Source organism: Xyrauchen texanus, chromosome 43 (assembly GCF_025860055.1).
Source record: "Xyrauchen texanus isolate HMW12.3.18 chromosome 43, RBS_HiC_50CHRs, whole genome shotgun sequence".
NCBI classification, from domain to species: domain Eukaryota; kingdom Metazoa; phylum Chordata; class Actinopteri; order Cypriniformes; family Catostomidae; genus Xyrauchen; species Xyrauchen texanus.
The window spans coordinates 26,412,378-26,431,396 of record NC_068318.1 but is presented as its reverse complement, the minus strand read 5'-3'; the positions used below and the strand labels follow the sequence as shown (position 1 = coordinate 26,431,396).

Below are 19,019 nucleotides of genomic sequence, written 5' to 3'. Positions count from 1 at the left end.
TGAAGCTCCAAAAATCACACAAGTCAGCAAGTAATCCATACGACTCCAGTGTTTAAAACAATGTCTCCAGAAGCAACATGGTCAAGAAACAGATCAATATTTAAGGACATTTTTACTATAAATTCTCCCTGCTCAGTCTGTCTCCACTTTAACTTTCAATTTCACATTCTTCTTCTTGTGTTTTTGGTGATTCACGTTATATACATCCCCCTTTATGTTATCTCAGACCTTTGGATCCTACTGTATATCTGGTAAGATCCGGAAATGATGGTCAATGTTTTTCTTTTTAAACAAATATTGAGTGCATCAGTGAAACTGGGTGTGTCTGTTTCTTTTGAAGGATTTAAATGAAATACATTAAAACACAGCCTCGTGTGAATCAAGACAGATGGGTTATGGACTCACAGATCCCAGAATAATCTTTTGGGTAGACGGGCCACTTTATTTGACATATAATTTATCGTTGACTTCAAATCCTCACGTGATCGGGCGCACACCCATATGCAAAGTAGACTGGCTCAGTGGGTTTCGACTGTGTGGTGGTGCAATAGATATCTTGTCTCTCTTTGTTTTATAAGGCAGGCAGGTGAACTTTGGCCCTTCCATGGGCTGACAGGTGACAGGTAATCTAACAAAGCAAGTTGCGCTATGTTCCTGGATTAAACCCTGGATCTTGTTTGAGGTACAGAATGTTTATATTGAAGTCTATTTCCTATAATAATATTACATTTATCTTTCATGGGTTTTGAATGAAATGTGATCTGTCTTCTTTTACCTAGTCAACGCTGTTGTAAAGGTGTACTGAACAAACACTGTCGTAATAAAAAAGGGCTTGTCCTCATTCACGGTAGCAAGATTCCAAATTTATTTCATAATTGAGTGCAGACACTTTATAGTATCACCAGAATCAAGATTCTCCAGTAATGTGGCAGAAGTATTGTGGATATTAATTATATAATAATTAAGTTTTAAGCAGAACTGTTTGACTAGATTGATTATAAGAGCTTAATATTTTCTTAGTTTGATTATAAATTAGACCCATTTGGAATGAATCCGAGACAGAATAATCTGATGTTCGTGAAACATGCAAGGACTCTTTGCGTAACTTGTAATCAAACAAAGACATTTCCAAACAATGTTCATGACTAAGACACACCTAGAAAAACAAAATTCCTGAGGTTTAGACATTCAGGTTAATCAAATGAACCAGATTCATTTTGAAGCATTAAAAGTGGTCCTCCCATAAATTGCTGTTTGTTTCTAAATACCTTGCGTTTATTTGAAGGTTTGGAATGTTGGTGTGACAAGAAACATGGATGTTTTTAGACTGGGGATTTTTCTTCTGATCATCGGGGGTGAGTTTACATGTTCATTTCTTCAGGGTTTCCACGGTCTGGAATAATCAGGGAATTTTAAAGTAGTGGTTCCAGTTTTGTAACAGTCATTGGGAATAAAAAAATAATATTTCATTGGAATAATTTCCTACTAAAATGCCAAACTTTAGCGTAACTGTGAAAAATCAAAGTGGAGCCACACTTTGAATTTAATTGGTGATCAATTTGAAACTCAAAATGTATAAAAATCATGTAGAAATGGGAGAAAGTATTGTGAAAACTTAAACAAATGTATACAAAGATGTTGTTATGTAACATAATAATTCAATCATTTTTACAGTGTACAATGTCATAGAAAAGTCATGGTAATTTCTAATTCTGCTCATCTAAAAAAATTCAATTGATTAGAAACCTTTTAAAGGGACATTTCACCCAAAACTATTACTCACCCTAATGTTGTTCAAAACTGTATGACTTTTTTTTTTACATATTGATTTTGTTCAATGGAAAAGAGAAACTTGAACATTGTTCAAAACTTCTCCTTTTGTTTTCAATGTAAGATAGTAAGTCATACAGGTTTAGAACAACATGAGGGTGAATAATTAATTACAGAATTTAGTTTTTGTGTGAACTATCCTTTCAAGTGTAGAGATGATAAACAAAGGAATGTGAGATGAATTAACTGACTGTGGTTTGCACTGCAGGTGTGTCTGCTCGAGGTGCAACTAGAACCTTTAAGTGCAGCTGTCCTCCGTGGATCGAAGGCCAGTTTTAACTGCAGCACAACTCTGCCCCCGGTTGTCATGACCTGGAGAGTTAATGGACGCTTGGAACTTATAATTCAGGAAACAGGAGTGCTGAACAATACAGAACGTTTTTCTGCCAGAAATCTTACCACTCCTGGAAATTACAAGTGGGAGTTTACAATTAGCCCTGTACAGAGAGACGATGCTGGGGAAGTCAGCTGTCAGGTTTTTGGTGGGACTACTAATATAGCAACACTGTCTGTGCAAGGTGAGCCATTTTTGAAGCTTTAATGTGACTCATTTTCATTCATGGTTCATGCCAGTGCATTCAGAAAATATTCAGGTATATACATTTTTTCACATTTTGTTATGTTGCAGCCTTATGCTAAAATGCTATAAATCATTTTTTTTTTTCACATCAATCTACACTCCATACCCCATAATGACAAAGCAAAAACATTTGATAACTTTGCAAATTTATTAAAAAGAAAAAACTGAAATATCACATTGACATAAGTATTTAGACCCTTAACTCAGTACTTAGTTGAAGCACCTTTGGAAGCGATTAAGGCCTCAAGTCTTTTTGGGTATGATGCGACAAGCTATGCACACCTGGATATGTGGATTTTCTGACATTCTTCTCTGCAGATCCTTTCAAGTTCTGTCAGGTTGGATGGGGACCGTCAATAGACAGCCATTTTCAGGTCTCTCCAGAGATGTTTGATTGGTTTCAAGACCAGGCTCTGGCTGGGCCACTCAAGGACATTCACAGAGTTGTCCCATAGCCACTCTTGCGTTGTCTAGGCTGTGTGATTAGGGTCATTTCATGTGCGCTGTGGACCAGGTTTTCATTAAGGATATCTTTGTATTTTGCTGCGATCAGCTTTCCTTCAACCCTGATCAGTCCCTGCCGCTGAAAAACACCCCTACAGCATGATTCTACCACCGCCATGCTTCACCGTTGGGATGGTATTGCGCAGGTGATGAGCGTTGCCTGGTTTTCTCCAGACAAGATGCATGGAATTGAGGCCAAACAGTTCAATCCTCATTTAATCAGACCAGAGAATCTTTTTCTCACAGTCTGAGAGTCCTTTAGGTGCTTTTTTGCAAATCCCAAGCGGGCTGAATCCCAAGTCTTGCACTGAGGAGAGGATTCCGTCAGGCCACTCTGCCATAAAGCCCAGATTGGTGGAGTGTTGCAGTGATGGTTGTTCTTCTGCTAGTTTCTCATATCTCCACATATTATCTCTGGAGCTTAACCAAAGTGACCACTCTAACCAAGGCCCTTCTCCCCCAATTTCTCAATTTGGCTAGGCGGCCAGCACTAGGAAGACTCCTGGTTGTTCCAGTCTTCTTCCATTTAAGATCATGAGGCCACTGTGTTCTTGGGAACCTTCAATGCAGCCAAACATTTGTGTAGCCTTCCCCAGATCTATGCCTCGACAGCAATCCTGTCTCTGAGTTTCTTTGACCTCATAACTTGGTTTTTGCTCTGATATGCATTTTCAGCTGTGAGATCTTATATGGACAGGTGTGTGTCTAAATCATGTCCAGTCAATTGACATTGCCACAGGTGGACTCCAATACAAGTGTACAAACATCTCAAAGATGATCCAGAGACCTGAGCTAAATTTCAAGTGGCATAGCAAAGGGTCTGAATACTTATGACAATGTGATATTTCATTTAATTATTTTGCATAAATTAGCAAATTAATAAAAAAAAAAGTCTGGTTTTTGCTTTGTCATTATGGGGTATGGAGTGTAGACTGAGTGAAAAAAAAAAACATTTAAAGCATTTTAGCATAAGGCTGCAATAAGAACATTTGAAAAAAAGAAATAAAAATTAAGGGGTATGAATCATTTCTAAATACTCTGTACTTATAAACCTCCAACATAAGTGCATTTACATGTACAAAATAACATCATTTATGCTCCCCAGCTAAAATGACCAGTTTAACCTTCATGCAAGTCCCACACTATTCACCAGCACATCCTGGTGAAGCAGGTTGTCCAGCATGGTCTTTATGATGAAGATGGTTAAACAAGTTTAAAGCACTAGCTGGGGACACATCACACCAGCATCCCATGCCAACATGATCGCATGGGATGTTGTTACCGAGAGTTTCAGTACCATGAGATTGAACTCATTTTGCAGACTCCCTGAAAAGCGACAATTAACTCCCATTAGATATTTTTGAATCGGCAGGGTTATAACAGACAATGAAATGTAGGCCATGTAAACGGCCCAAATGTTTTAATCAGGGATAGGTAGATCACCACACATAGATTTTTGCCCATTACCCCAGTTTGCTCAGCAATGAAAACACCTTTAGAAGTGTTCAGGTAGCTTACCCAATGTGTGCAAATCATTTAGCATTATCATTAATATTGTTAAATTCACTTCTAAACTAAAAACTATCAATAATGTGGGTAAAACTATTCATTAAGTCACATATACAGTATTATGCTCTGAGTGTCATCCTTACAAATTTATAAAACTACTTATTTTTATTATTTATTTTTTCCTTGGAATTTATACATGAGTTTAGACATGATTATTTGTCATTTTAATCTATTAGTAGTTTAATAGTTTTAATCAGTCCTAATATTTAGTGATCATTTGCTTGTATAGTGTAACAAAGCTAAATCGAAATCTTTCCAAAATGTGGAACCTTCATAACTGTTGGGAATCAATCACCGCTTTAACAAACAATTTACAAAATTAGAACAGACATGACACAACAGAGAAGAGGCTACAGAAAATCGAGATACAGATATAGACTTAATTTGATGAAATAATATCTGAAAAGTAAGCAATTAAAGTATTTGACTAAAGACATTAAAAGGGAGTCAAAATAAAGGAGGACTATCTTCTTAGTTTAAATCTTTTTTAGGAACATTAAACAAGGCAGAGGATTCCAAAAATAATTAAAACCAGACTGATGAAATATGTGATTTAATCTTACTGAAGCATTACAAAATTTTCTTCATAAGTAAATTTGATCAAATTTAAGCTTTGTAAACAAGACCTGAAAGATTTTACTCTCTTAATTTACTCTCTTGCATTTGGTTGCATTTTGTGCGGGTTGCCTTTTGGGTTTACAAATTTGATAAGAGTCAGCTTATTAAAACTGTCTGTGTTCATCAAACGCTAAATATTGCTCCTCGGATGAAAGGCTGGCAGTCTTAATTATCAAGGCATAATCTTTGAGCTGAATTTCTCAGCACCTACACCCATAAGCTGGTCTTTTTTAAACAAACTTTAAGCATTACTCAGCAATTTTGAGCATGATTGAGCGTAAAATTTGGCTACAAACCAGCATACCCAAAATGAACATGTACAGAGAATGACTCTTTACATCTAGGAATAAATCTTCTCTAACCAAAGCCCTTTATTTTATCTTCTAGATAACCAGTCTGACTTGGGCAAATCTTAATTCCACAGCATTCAATGGCATTACAGAGAATTATGTACTTCCAACTACATACTTTAGACCATAATTTTTTCTTTGTTTCTCTCCAGAACGTGGCAGTGTGGAGATTATAGGTGGAAATCACACTGAAAAGGCAGGAGTTCAGATTGAGTTTGAGTGTCGGGCCATAGGCTGGTTTCCAAAGCCCAACATGTCTTGGTCCATAAATGGGCTGTCAATGGGAAACTGCAATAGCAGCTCTATAGCTCAGGGAAATCTGTTTAACTCCAACTGCTCGCTGAAGCTCACAGTGGTCAAAAATTCTTCTGTCCAGTGTTTTGTCTCAGTTCCTGCCCTGAATTCAATGGAAAGCAGCACTATCTTTCTTACAGTCGGTAAAAACAATTAACCTTATTTGCATGTGTGATCAACAATCAAAATTGATCAGATTATAAGATTAGATCATTATGATGGCAAATACCGTGTCACACTATATCATGTTAACACATATAATGTTTAGGCCTTTTGGCTATACTTTTGAAACACTTTTAAGATTTATCAGCTGGCCCCATTCACTTCCATGGTCAGTGCATTAAAGCAACTGCAATTTTTTCTTTCTTTTTTTTTTTCTTTTTTTTTAAATAAATGAACATGTACAGAGAATGACTCTTTACATCTAGGAATAAATCTTCTCTAACCAAAGCCCTTATCAGTACTAAATGTTTCCATTTATTTTCAATTAGAAAATGCAACAATACAAGGCCAATGTGAATTTGGCAGCCTTATACATTAACTTCATTTCTTCATTATTGTAATACATTTAAGAGAATGGAGGATCAATTTACAGCATCTGACAGTGAATATTTTATGGACAAATCACAAAACGGACAAAGAGCAGCAAATGGCAAAACACAACTGAGTCATTGTCTGCCAAAACTTTGAGTCACCGTCTTCACCTGTCCTGCTGTTCTCAGGGAAATTATATGATTACATCTCCAAGCCCAGACAATCAATAATAATTTACTCCTTAAGTAAAATGAACCATGTTCTAAGGCTGGCCAAACCATCATTAAAGTAAACAAATAAATCCATAAAGATTAGGGCAGAGTGCAAGTGTGTTTGTAGAGATTCACTACAGGGATGAAAGTATATGGACAACCGCTTCTAGATAACCAGTCTGACTTGGGCAAATCTTAATTCCACAGCATACAATGGCATTACAGAGAATTATGTACTTCCAACTACATACTTTAGACCATACATTTTTCTTTGTTTCTCTCCAGAACGTGGCAGTGTGGAGATTATAGGTGGAAATCGCACTGAAACGAAAGGAGTTCAGATTGAGTTTGAGTGTCGGGCCATAGGCTGGTTTCCAAAGCCCAACATGTCTTGGTCCATAAATGGGCTGTCAATGGGAAACTGCAATAGCAGCTTTATAGCTCAGGGAAATCTGTTTAACTCCAACTGCTCGCTGAAGCTCACAGTGGTCAAAAATTCTTCTGTCCAGTGTTTTGTCTCAGTTCCTGCCCTGAATTCAATGGAAAGCAGCACTGTCTTTCTTACAGTCGGTAAGAACAATTAACCTTATTTGCATGTGTGATCAACAATCAAAATTGATCAGATTATAAGATTAGATCATTATGATGGCAAATACCGTGTCACACTATATCATGTTAACACATATAATGTTTAGGCCTTTTGGCTATACTTTTGAAACACTTTTAAGATTTATCAACTGGCCCCATTCACTTCCATGGTCAGTGCATTAAAGCAACTGCAATTTTTGCTTTTTTAAATAAATGAGAGGTGAATCTAAATAATTTTTTGGCATAATCAACATAATGCCAGAAATGCAGTCGACTGAGATTAATATGTATGAAAAAGTATTTGAAACCACAGTTGCCAACAGCCTCAGCTAGAGGGCACTACAAACATCAATAGTAATTTGCACCTTCAATTCCAGCCTCATGGGTCCAGCATGTCATTACAGTTAATTGCAAGAGTAAGGCCTATAAGAACCTATTAGGCAGTCAAAAAGTAAAAAAATAGACAGGATGCTTGACTCTCTTTCTTTTCTCAGTTCAAGAGTCCATAAGAGACCAGACAATATTAATCGCAGTCACTGTCAGCTTCAGTGCTGCTGCTCTCCTGTTTCTTCTCATTTTTGGAATTTGTTTCTGCTGCAAGAGGAGGAAGAGAAAAAGTGAGTGTTTCACACACTATCTGCACTATACTCTATGGTGTGCCAAGTTAGGATATGTGTGACGGTTTCCACTGACTTTGTAATTTTGTCACAAACATCTAAACATTAAAACTCTAAACATTTATGGGAAATACAGGTGCACTCAGTATTTCATCTCAGCATTTTGCTAGTTGCTATTTGTTAAACCTCTAAACAGAAAGAAATAGTAGAGTGACCAGATTCCTCTGTGGAAAACGGGACATGGACAGCCAGCCTAGCCTGGCCTGGCCTGCAAGACTTTTCTCAGGTCATAAATGTGCAAAGCCACTTCTGTGGCAGATATGTGGTGTTGCTCTAATATCTCCAGTATGCACAGTTAAAAGTGGCTGTAAGTGCAAAGCCAATCTAAAGTTTAGTGCAAGTGTAATCGGTCCTGCTCGGCCAGGATTCGAACCTGAATCCTAATGAGGAGGCTAAAGGCTACAGCCTCTTGTGTCAGTTGCTAGTGCACCTCTTGAGGCCAGGGGAGTGAGGTTTATACACATTGCTCAGCTATCACGTAGCAGCTGGCTCCGTTATACAAGGGTCACTGAAAATGTCCATTAGAAACTTTGGGCATTTTTCTTGAGATATAACGAATGCACGCAGACTCTCGAAAAGGTGTAGTATTCTTTCAAGAGTATGAGAGAGGAAACGTGTGTTACCGTGCTGCAGTAATTTCAGATTGTCCAGCTGCACAAAGTCACAAGTCTTTGAGCTTCTCCAGGATGTGTACAAATGCACGCTTGTTCAAATCACACTGAACTTCTTCCTCTGACAATGGAGTGCGTCCGTTGCATACGATAGCCTCAGATTTGATGCGGGCAGAAGAAAATTTCGGATCATATAATTTCTTGATGAATTTTGCAGTGCAGTCAGTCGACCAAAAACTATGGCCGTGCACAACAGAATGATTTGTAAAAAGTCCTTCACTTGCATGCATTTCATCAGATTCTGAACTTTGTTTCACAAAAACAATTTGCTTACGCTTGGAGTGGCACACTCGCTTTTAGCAGCATCCACATTCTTTTTTGTAAACACATGCTGTGCGATGTCGATACGGCTTCTTTGGGCAATGAAAAAGCGAGCTCTACAAATCTCACACCTCAATTTACTAGGCTCTGAATATGACCCTTTTTGAAGATCCTTCTTTGACATGTCTCCAACCGCAAACTTGATGTTCTGATTGCTCTCTCTTATTGGCTGACCCCAATCAGTTCACTAACCTAATGTCTATTGATAGAGAATTGTGATTGGTAATGTTACTGTGTACTTCAAAATATCATATGGAGTGATTTGATTGGTTCTGACAAGCCATATAAGTACAAGTTAAGCTCAAACAACAGCATTTGTGGCATAATGTAAAATCACACTAAAATCATGTTAACATGCATATTGTTTACGTCTTGTGGCTGTACTTTTGAAACAGTGAGTATTTTAACGTTGATGTACTGTATTGGCCCCATTCACTACCATTGTAAGTGCCTCACTGTTAACCAGATTTTTGCTGTTTTTAAAGAAAAATAAATAAAAATAGTCTAAATAAATATTTGTGATAATCAATATCATGACAGAAATGCTGTGGATTGAGCTAAACTTGGATTGAACCCAGTATTTTTTCATTTTTTTCAACTTTGCCATTTAGTTGCTTGATTGATGCCATTCAGTGCCAAAATCTTGTTGTTATACATTGGATTTTAAAATGGAGATTTAAAAAAAAAAATCAAACCCAGGTTTAATCTCATGCTTATATTGTTGTAATTCTGGTCTTAACATCTGCTCTAAGCACAGATCTTAACTCTACTTCTTGCTGTTTTACAGACAAATCAACTTACAAAGAGGAGGTCAGGAGGTGAGCAATGACTAAGACAATGAGCGGTGTATTTTGGATTTAAGAGTGATTTAAAAATGCAATGTGAAATTGATTAACCTTTCTCTCAGCTTTCTAAACATTGTTATTGAGTGTGACTTTACTGACAAATCTGTGCTCTCTTTTCAGGGCACAATTGGAGTCACATAATAGGATGCCAGCAAATGTGAGAGGAAGGGACAACCATGGACATATTACAGATGAACGTGATGATGGTAAGACTCCAGCTTAAACAAACAAACAAACAAACACACATTTGGGACCGCTGCACATTTCAATCCGAATCAAGAAGCCCCTATTTCTCTTTCTCTCACTGTCATATCTTTAAAATGTAAGGATTCATTGAAGCATGAATATTCTGTGATATGAGAAGAACTCTATGCTGTACACCTTCATGTAAAAGACCAGTAGCAATCTTTTCTTTTCTTTACAGTACGAGACACCGATGGTGAAATCTGGCACACAAACACTAACAAACAGCAGGTGAGGCCTCAGATCAAACTCAAAGTCAACATGAAATCAAAATTGACCCTACTTACTTAATACACATTTGTAGTCTTCATAGTCTTTTATCAAAATGTAATAAACTCACAATCAGGTCTCACTCTATTCTAGTATTGAATGGCCACTTTTCAAGATCCAATCAATTCTCGATTGATAAAATCAAGCCCCATCTAATTTTCTTCCACATTTAATATCCTGTTTCACTAGCAAATACGTCACATTATGGAAATAAAAATTTCATGTTGACTTAAATACTTCCATATATTTTGTGAGCATGATTGTTTGGCTTCAGATCTGACTCATGTATTTGGTTTTTCAGATGCCATATGAAATAAATAACTCGATTTACATGAACTATGATCTGAGGAAGCACAGGCACGCAACCATGGTTTAGAGACTAAAACTGAGGGGGGAACATCATGTGTTGGAATTCACAGTCAGCAGAAAATCTGGCTCTCTTCTGCTGTGCATAATATTGTATAATTGTAAGTTTAATTACAAAAGAGTGTCGAGGGACTACAAAACATATGTGCAATGGCTAGAAATACCAGCACACACTGTCATCTTCATCTGCAAGATTATTTATTGGATTGATTGGACATATATTATATTATAGCCACACAGAAAAATGTATTGTAAAATGTATGATTGTCTTTGCATTATATAACAAAATATCAAACCAAGTGGCATTTATTTTAAATAACTATAGCACAAACACACTTAGCATTTCACAAAAGAAATTTGTTAGGTTTTAAATAAAAAAACCTAGATAATGTTCAAATTGGAGACAAAACATACTGGTATACTTAGTGGTTGTGAAACTTGGAATATATATTCATAGTTAAAGTTACTATTTAAACTTTGCTTGTAATTACCCAGTCTTAAGTATGAACTTGCAGGTAACAGACTTCATACATTCACTAACAGTGGCCATGGCACCACTTGGTTGAGTAATTGCAAAGATGGTTCATAAAAAAAATATATATCTAAAATATAAAAAGAAATATATACATGTAAGACCTAGCATCATTTGTTTGCAAGAGCACCATTTTCTTGCTTTTCCAGAGCAATAAGATTCATACATTTTTAAGATCGCTTTAAAGTGATAGAAAATTGAGAAATGCAAATTCTCTCATCATCTACTCACCGTCATGCCATCCCAGATGTGTATGATTTTTTATTTTCTTCTGCAGAACACAAATGAACATTTTTAGGATATTTCAACTCTGTAGGTCCATACAATGCAAGTGAATGGGTGCCAAAATTTGTATGTTCCAAAGCACAAAAAGGTATCATAAAAGTAATCCATACATTTCCAGTGTTTTAATCCATATTTTCAGAAGTGATATGATAGTTGTGGGTGAGAAACAGATCAATATTTAAGTCCTGTCCCTGCCCAGTTGGGGGGCGGTATGCATCAAGAATGTAAATCTCCAAAAACACAAGATGAAGAATGTAAAAGTGATCTGTTTCTCCCCCACACCTATAATATCACTTCTGAAGACATTGTTTTAACCACTGAGTCATATGGATTGCTTTTATGCTGACTTATGTGATTTTTGGAGCTTCAAAATTGGGGCACCCAATTCACTTGCATTGTAATGTATGGACCAAAAGAGTTCAGCATTTCCAAATAGATTTGAGGCCAATATGTATTATATATTAGGATTTATCTACTACCTTTGATCAAGATCTCAACAGTGGAGTTGTGTGATATATACTGACTGTATATTTTTGTTACCATTGCATGTTTGAACCTTTATCGGACTTTGGGGCTTTAATATACCAACATGTCAGATCTGCTTGGTCAAACTAAGGGCGGTGGAGGGCTTGAAGATATGCTGGAAGTCATGCATGTCCTCATTTAGCTAAACAAACCCTTCGGTGTAGGGTCGTGGTCAAATCACACCACATCCTCATTTACCAATATGACAGATTTTGTGTTGATTCACTGTACATCCTTATATGGGCATACTGCTTTCATCTTGTATTGTGACAGCAGGTTTGTTTGACAGGAACAACTTCCCATTTACAACAGAATGAAAAAATCATTAGCATATGGCATAACATCTCCCGTGAGAGTTTAGCTACCTGTTTTGTAGATGCTCACAAATTAACCACAGATTATTCATGAGAAAGTTTTAGAGAGGACCATCTTACTGTATGTGACACAACATGCTTCACGGAGCACAATGCACTGAACAAAATCTAAACCACTGATCTTTAACTCCCCACAGGGTGAAAATGGTTTAGACTGCAAAATGACATTATTTATAAAGTGAAGTGTTATAAAATTAGAGCACATCTGTGTGCTGCTAGTTAATCAGTCAAGCAATCAATCATTTGGAGTAAAGTAAAGAGTAAAGAGTCTTTACTCATCTGCACTTTTCCCCACATTTATACGGCACTGAAATCTATAAATCTGACTTTTGATCATGAATTAACCAATAATGGGTTAACCAGTTATAACCAAGGTATTCTGTAATACAGGACAGTTTGAGTTCAGCTAGCTCCATGTTGTCTTGTTTGTATTTTTGAAAAACATTTCCAAAGTGCAATTTATTATGTGTACATATTTATTTGTGACTATATTGATTCAAATGTATTCAGCAATAAATATATTTTTGTTTTGTACTTGGTGTAAATTAATTTTCCTAATTTGTAAATCCATGGCATTAACTTGATGACAAGTCTTATATGAAAGTTTGAACACATTTCAAAAGCCAAGTTTGAAGGTTGTTTGGCATTACTTTGAATAAAATAAATGATTAAAGACATTATATTAATATTTCATATTCCAGGGTCAAGACAAGTTAAGCTTAATTGACAGCATTTGTGGTATAATGTTGATTAGCACAAAAACATATTCCCACTCGTCCTTCCTTTTCTTAGAAAATGCAAAAATTGAGGTTACAGTGTGGCACTTACAATGGAAGTGAATGGGGCCAATTTTTGGAGGGTTTAAAAGCAGGAATTTGAGATTAACTTGTATTGAACCCAGAATATTCCTTTAAGATTAGTATTAAGAGTTGGATTGGTTAGATGGATGGATGGATGGATAGCCACTAATATGTAGACACAATCAAGACAGACATTAAAACATAAACATTCTGCTTTTCCAAGATATGAAGTGACAGTGTGCTGCTTTCAGATTCAGACATGATTTGGAGGTTCTATAGGAAATGTTCCTTTAGTATAATATCTGGCTGCAGTGTTTTTCTCATATTCTCAGCCAAGAGCTTAGCAGTCAGTGTGTGTGTGAATATTAGCCTTCTTTCATCTTTTCCCTTAAAAAAATTATGAATGTTCATAAATAAATAAATAAAGCAGCGTTAATGGGCAGCTGTAGTATGGCATCTATTCCCCTGTGGCTTGTTATAAGCAGTAGAATCTTCCTCATCCTCACGCCTCACTCCACACAGATCAGAGCTGGACAAGCAGCTCATATTGTCCCTCTCATTACAGCTACACCAAAGACACTTCCTGTTATGCAATCAACACTGTGATCCTGAAAACCATGCAGTTATGGAACATTTACAGTTTCATTCTGGTACAAAATGAAAGATTTTTGTGAAGCCTTTTACAAAAAAGTACTGTAGCGGTACCATGGTATAGTGATGAAATTAGACAGTAATCCTGTGGTACTTTCATATATATTCATACACCATGCACTGTACAGTATTCGGGTGAATCTTACTAAATCTGTCAATAACATGTCCAGGTCATATTGAACACCCCAAAACCATTGTGTTTAATTGTCATGTAAACAATGTCACAATGCAAAAAACAAAACATTAATAGTCTTAAAATATTCTTATTTTGATATAACTGTAAATCATGCAAAATATCATCATTTTTATTTTGGGATAAATTTGACCTAGACATAAATTTCATACATTCAAATACCATGGTATTTACATACGAAGACAAGTACTTCAAAGACAACCATGGAATTACCATGTAAACTTTTTGGTTATTGAAACCTGTTTATGATACCTGAATTAGTGACTATGCTGGAAAATTATTTATTGAATGACATATGAAAACATTAATGATTAGCCTACTACATGGGGAAATTAACAGGACCCCCAAAATTCAAATTGTGGGGCAACAAATGCCCTTGTGATTAATTAAATTTTTTTGTAAGATCTGATATATGTAGTTCTTCAAATTCTACTGTATTCCTCGTTATACATTTTATGGCATATAATACAAGTTGACATTTATTTAATTCTAATAGGGTAAGAGGTAATACATTCTCAGACTTAAGAATGTATATATTACTGAATTGATTCAATTGACATATTTGACATAAAAGGATGAGACACAGTTTATATTTTAAATGGTTAGACAAATAAAATTACTTTCAAAAAGGTAAAAAACTCACCTGAAAATCAAATCCAGGGGTCAAATTAATACAAAATAAATGCCCATTGATGTAAAAGTTGTTGTCTGACACTGCTGCACATAAGAATGATTCTTTGGCTTTTCTTTCATTATGAGACACTCAACGCGTTCATCTTTTCATCTTACTCTCATTCACAGTGGTTATTCCACAAGCATGACTTTGCTCAGGCTTCTTCAGTCCAAAAACTGCAAAGTAAATTCTTTTCAAAAGCACTCTCACTTAAAGAACATGGACCTTCAAAGGTACCGTTATGAAATATTCAGCGCTTCTCATTCTCTCCGTTAGCATGGGCAGATATGAAGCCCTCATTTTCTTGAGCTTGGCCCACATTTAACAATCTCTCAGAATTAGCTGCTTAATTCAATTGGTGTAAATCGCTGTCTTCTCCCCAAGCAAATGATCATGGAAGTGAAATTAAAGGTCAGTCAGAATCAGACTCTACAGTTTATTTGTCCACACAGTGCAGCAGGATCTCTCTAAAGGCTCTGTGGGAGTTAATGAACCGTCATTATGTTTTGGAAAATCATGCAGAAAGATGGCCGCTACTAAAACTGAAGCACACGGGTGGTCTTGCCAGAAGATATAACAAGTTATCAAGCTTGATTACCATATCCGAGCTAATGATTGGAGAGGAAATAACATCATTTTAGCTTAAAGGTGAAGTGGGTAATTTTTTCGATGTTAAAAAACTTTCTCGTATCCCAACTTAATATAGAGAGACAACTATGAGTAAGCCATTTGTGGGTTGAATAGCTTGACTAGTGTAAACAATGTGAGTCTGTGGCACTTAAAACATTGCACTGTTTGTTTGGGCAGGACTTTCTGTTTGATCAATTAATTGTATATAGGGGAGTGTTCGAGAAACCTCATTATATAACACAGTCATTATTTTTGCAATTCCGTTTGTAGGCACTTACACACTGCACATTTAACAATTTTTTAACACTGTTCCCAACTTTGTCTTACAAAATGTATAATTTTCTCACTGTAAAACCTCTAGAGATCCGCAAAGCAGTATTTTCCTTCTCTTCATACCCATACAAACCAGCGAAAATGCTTTCTTCTGTTGTTCTGCATGAGGCAAGCACACCCGAGACTCATTTCTTTGTGCATTATTTAAAATATTGTGCTATGTTTGTACTTCTACAGAAAATGCTGTGCTGATCAGCAGGGTTTTGCAGATGAATTCATTAGCCAGATGTCATCAATGATGGTTTCTCAGATTATGCCTTTAGGTTCAACGCTGAGCTCAAACATTGCTTTATGCATTGAATTTGACAAGGGTGGGTTGCAGTCTAAAAACAAATCACTAATGCTTCGTAAACCCGCCAATCGATTCTGAAAATGTTAATAAGCTCTAAAAGTGGGCAAAATAATGTTAAGTGTATTTACATTTGATGAACAACCAAAATCAATGTACTAATAAACTGGTCAGGTAGATTTCAGCTTTTCAATGGCTCTGTTGCAGTAAAGATTAGATATTGGAATTGCACAGATTAATTTGCGATAACTATCAAATGATACAGTCCCTACAGTCCAATAAACACACTCAGGCTTGCTGTAGTCAAGACATTCTCTCCACTCAACATCCATGTAACCATTTCTGCCATCAATAATTTGCATCTGAGGGCTTATTAAAATTTTATTGTACATGTAAAGTGGCCATGAAGTTATTTGGAGAAAGGAACAAGTCTTGCACTTCCAATGAGATTTAAATGTGGCTGCATCACCTTTAAAATTGTTTTAAATGCTCAACATTTACAACATAGTAAAGCACTCAAGAATGACAGGAATAGGTAGGAAAAACAGCTCACAAAACCGTCCATAGACACAGAAGTATACAGCAAAAAATTATAATGCAGAGTCTCCCAGGAAGCAGTAGCAAATGGAGGGTTCCTGTTGTAACAGGAAAGTAATCATTCACTGATGTTCAGTGATGGTGAAAGTCATTTTGTTCAAATGAGCCCAAAGTGAATTTAACACTTCATTACGATGCATTGTTGATGAAAGTTAAAGAGCCGGTGCGGTACACTTGGCACCAGTCCTCAACCCGCTGTCACTTTAAAGATCTGAAAATCACTTCCCCATTTTACTCAGAGCAAACATTGAAAATATGATTTTTTTTTTTTACATTTTCTGAAAGAAAAAAGAAAGAAAAAAAGGTGAGTGGTGCTTGCTCATGTAAAACTTGCCACCACTATGCTAAGTTGTTATGGAGCATTGCTTGATGGTTGCTAGGAAGTTCTGGTAGGTTGAGTTGCTAGGTGGATGCTGAGGATGATCAAAAGAGCCCACATCATTCTGGTCTCTAGATATGGCTCTATTTGACCATTCCTATGGAACATTTTTGGCCCAATTTTATTGTTTTACAGGCGAAAATCTTAAGTTTTATCACATAGAAAAGACCTAAATAGATTTTTACATTTTCTGGAGAAAATGTGAGTGGTGCTTGTCCGTGCAAAATACATCGCCACAATGCTAGGGTGTTCAAAGTGGTTGTCAACGCATTGCTGTGTGGTTGCTAACATGTTCTGTGTAGCTTTTAGCACATTGCTATGGAGTTGCTAGGGTTTTGCTAGGTGATTGATTCCTGTTCCAAGTCAAATGAGCCCTACCCCAAGTCTCTATGATATTCTGGTCCTTAAATATGGCTCAGGTCTCTCTTTTTAATGTAAGTCTATGGGATTTTTCCTCCTCAATAAGCGACACAATTTTGAGGTATCATACACGTCCGTACCACCCGTCCGTAGAGGTGTGGGATGGAATACATAGAAGTTTAAAGGAATATTCCGGGTTCAATACAAGCTGAGCTCAATCTACAGCATTTGTGACTATGATGATTATTTCGAAAAAATTATTTTGCCTCTCCTTTTCTTACAAAAAATAAATAAATCAAGGTTACAGTGAGACACACAATAGAAGGGGTTAAAGGCAGAAATGTGACACTTACAATTAAAAAAAAAGCTATTTTATTCTTCTGTTAAAATTCATGTTTTATTTTAACTTATTTGAGTAGTAAAAATCTACACTGTAAAAAAAAAATCCTGCTTTTTATTCAAAATAAATCAAAATAAAAAAATATATATATATATATATATATATATATATATATATATATATATATATATATATATATATATATATATATAATGAAATATGATGGGTCATTCAGGGAATTGTGGGAATGTCAATTTATTGTTTTTACTGTAATTTTAACAATAATTTACTGTAAAAAAGTAAATGTACTCTCTTGTTAAACATAATGTACATTTTTACTATTAATTATACAGGAAAATCAGACTTTTTCCATAAAACATAAAAAAAAAAAATCATAAAAACTACTGTATTGTCATTTAAAATATATATATAAAAAATATAACTGTATATTTTACAGTTAATCAATTAATATTTTATTTCTGTAGCATCTTACAGTCTTTTACCATTAAAATTACAGATTTTTTACAGTGTAAAATTTTTACGGCCATTTTTGGGTTTACGGTTGTAAAGTTGTAAAATTGGAAATAACTACACAGAAAATGTTAGTAAGCGATTTGATCACACTAAATCATGTTAACACGCATATTGTTTACATCTTGTGGCTATACATTTGAAACTGTAGTTTATGGTTTACAGATTGGCCCATTCACTTCCATGTAATTGCGGAAACCTATATTTGCTTTTTTCATATAAATGTATCAAATCACAATTATGCCACAAATAAGGTTGATTGCGTATATCTTGTATTAAACATGGAATATTCCTTTAAAGCTCAGGACTAAGGGTTTAGAACAAACCTCTAACCCGAATATGACCAATGATTATAGTGTTGTTTACTTCAGCAAACACCACAGCTAAAAGTCAGGAGGACATTCGCAGATGTGCAAATAGGATGGGAAAATTAGCAATAAGAATAGTATGAAAGTGGTTATCTCTCTTTGTCACATTGTTCACTATGACAAGCTGCATCAATGCCAGTGAACACTTTCCCCTTCTCTATTTTCAGTTGTCATCTCTTGAGTAAATGTATCTTATTTTAAGGATGTTTACATATTTTTACAGAAAAACAAGACAAAAATACTTGTCTTGAAAATCAGTTTTTGCTGTGTTTTTCCAGTGTGGCGCTGCAAAATCAGGATAAGAATGGACTATCTGAGAAAGTGAGCAATCACAAGTCGCCATGTCACTACAGGCATTCCATAAGCAGAGTCCTTTGTTCTGAGTAATGATTAGCAAACTGTGTAAAGAAACGTGCTGAATTGGAAATGCTACTGGAACCGTTACTCACTGTGCTCGGAACCAAGGTAAAGATAATTAGAGAATAATGACTTAAATTTCTGCAAAAATGTTTCCACATAAATTTATTTTTTGGCAACAGCTGACTTGAAAAATAGCACATTAATAAATTGACTACTTTTAGTGTGCTTTTATGACACCACTTGGTATGGCAAGAGAAATGTAGCAATTCTTCAATGCGAAATGTAACAGTATAAGGGAATGGAACACCATGACGGTGAGTAAATATT

General features: G+C 35.8%; 1 protein-coding gene across 1 annotated transcript; it reads left to right on the top strand.

Moving 5' to 3' along the window:
- The first annotated feature begins 1,490 nt into the window (after nt 1–1,490).
- LOC127635756 (immunoglobulin superfamily member 5-like) lies at nt 1,491–12,761 on the top strand. The gene is made up of 9 exons (XM_052115984.1): nt 1,491–1,505; nt 2,039–2,348; nt 5,604–5,888; nt 6,777–7,061; nt 7,574–7,696; nt 9,536–9,566; nt 9,714–9,799; nt 10,018–10,067; nt 10,408–12,761. The coding sequence occupies exons 1-9, from the start codon at nt 1,491–1,493 to the stop codon at nt 10,480–10,482; spliced, it is 1,260 nt and encodes a 419-aa protein (XP_051971944.1). The 3' UTR covers nt 10,483–12,761.
- Nucleotides 12,762–19,019: the final 6,258 nt, after the last annotated feature.

Excerpts from the sequence above, each read along its gene's own strand:
- LOC127635756 (XM_052115984.1), top strand. Across the intron at positions 2,349-5,603 it reads AGCAACACTGTCTGTGCAAG|AACGTGGCAGTGTGGAGATT; the intron begins GTGAGCCATTTT and ends GTTTCTCTCCAG. Across the intron at positions 9,800-10,017 it reads TACAGATGAACGTGATGATG|TACGAGACACCGATGGTGAA; the intron begins GTAAGACTCCAG and ends TTTTCTTTACAG.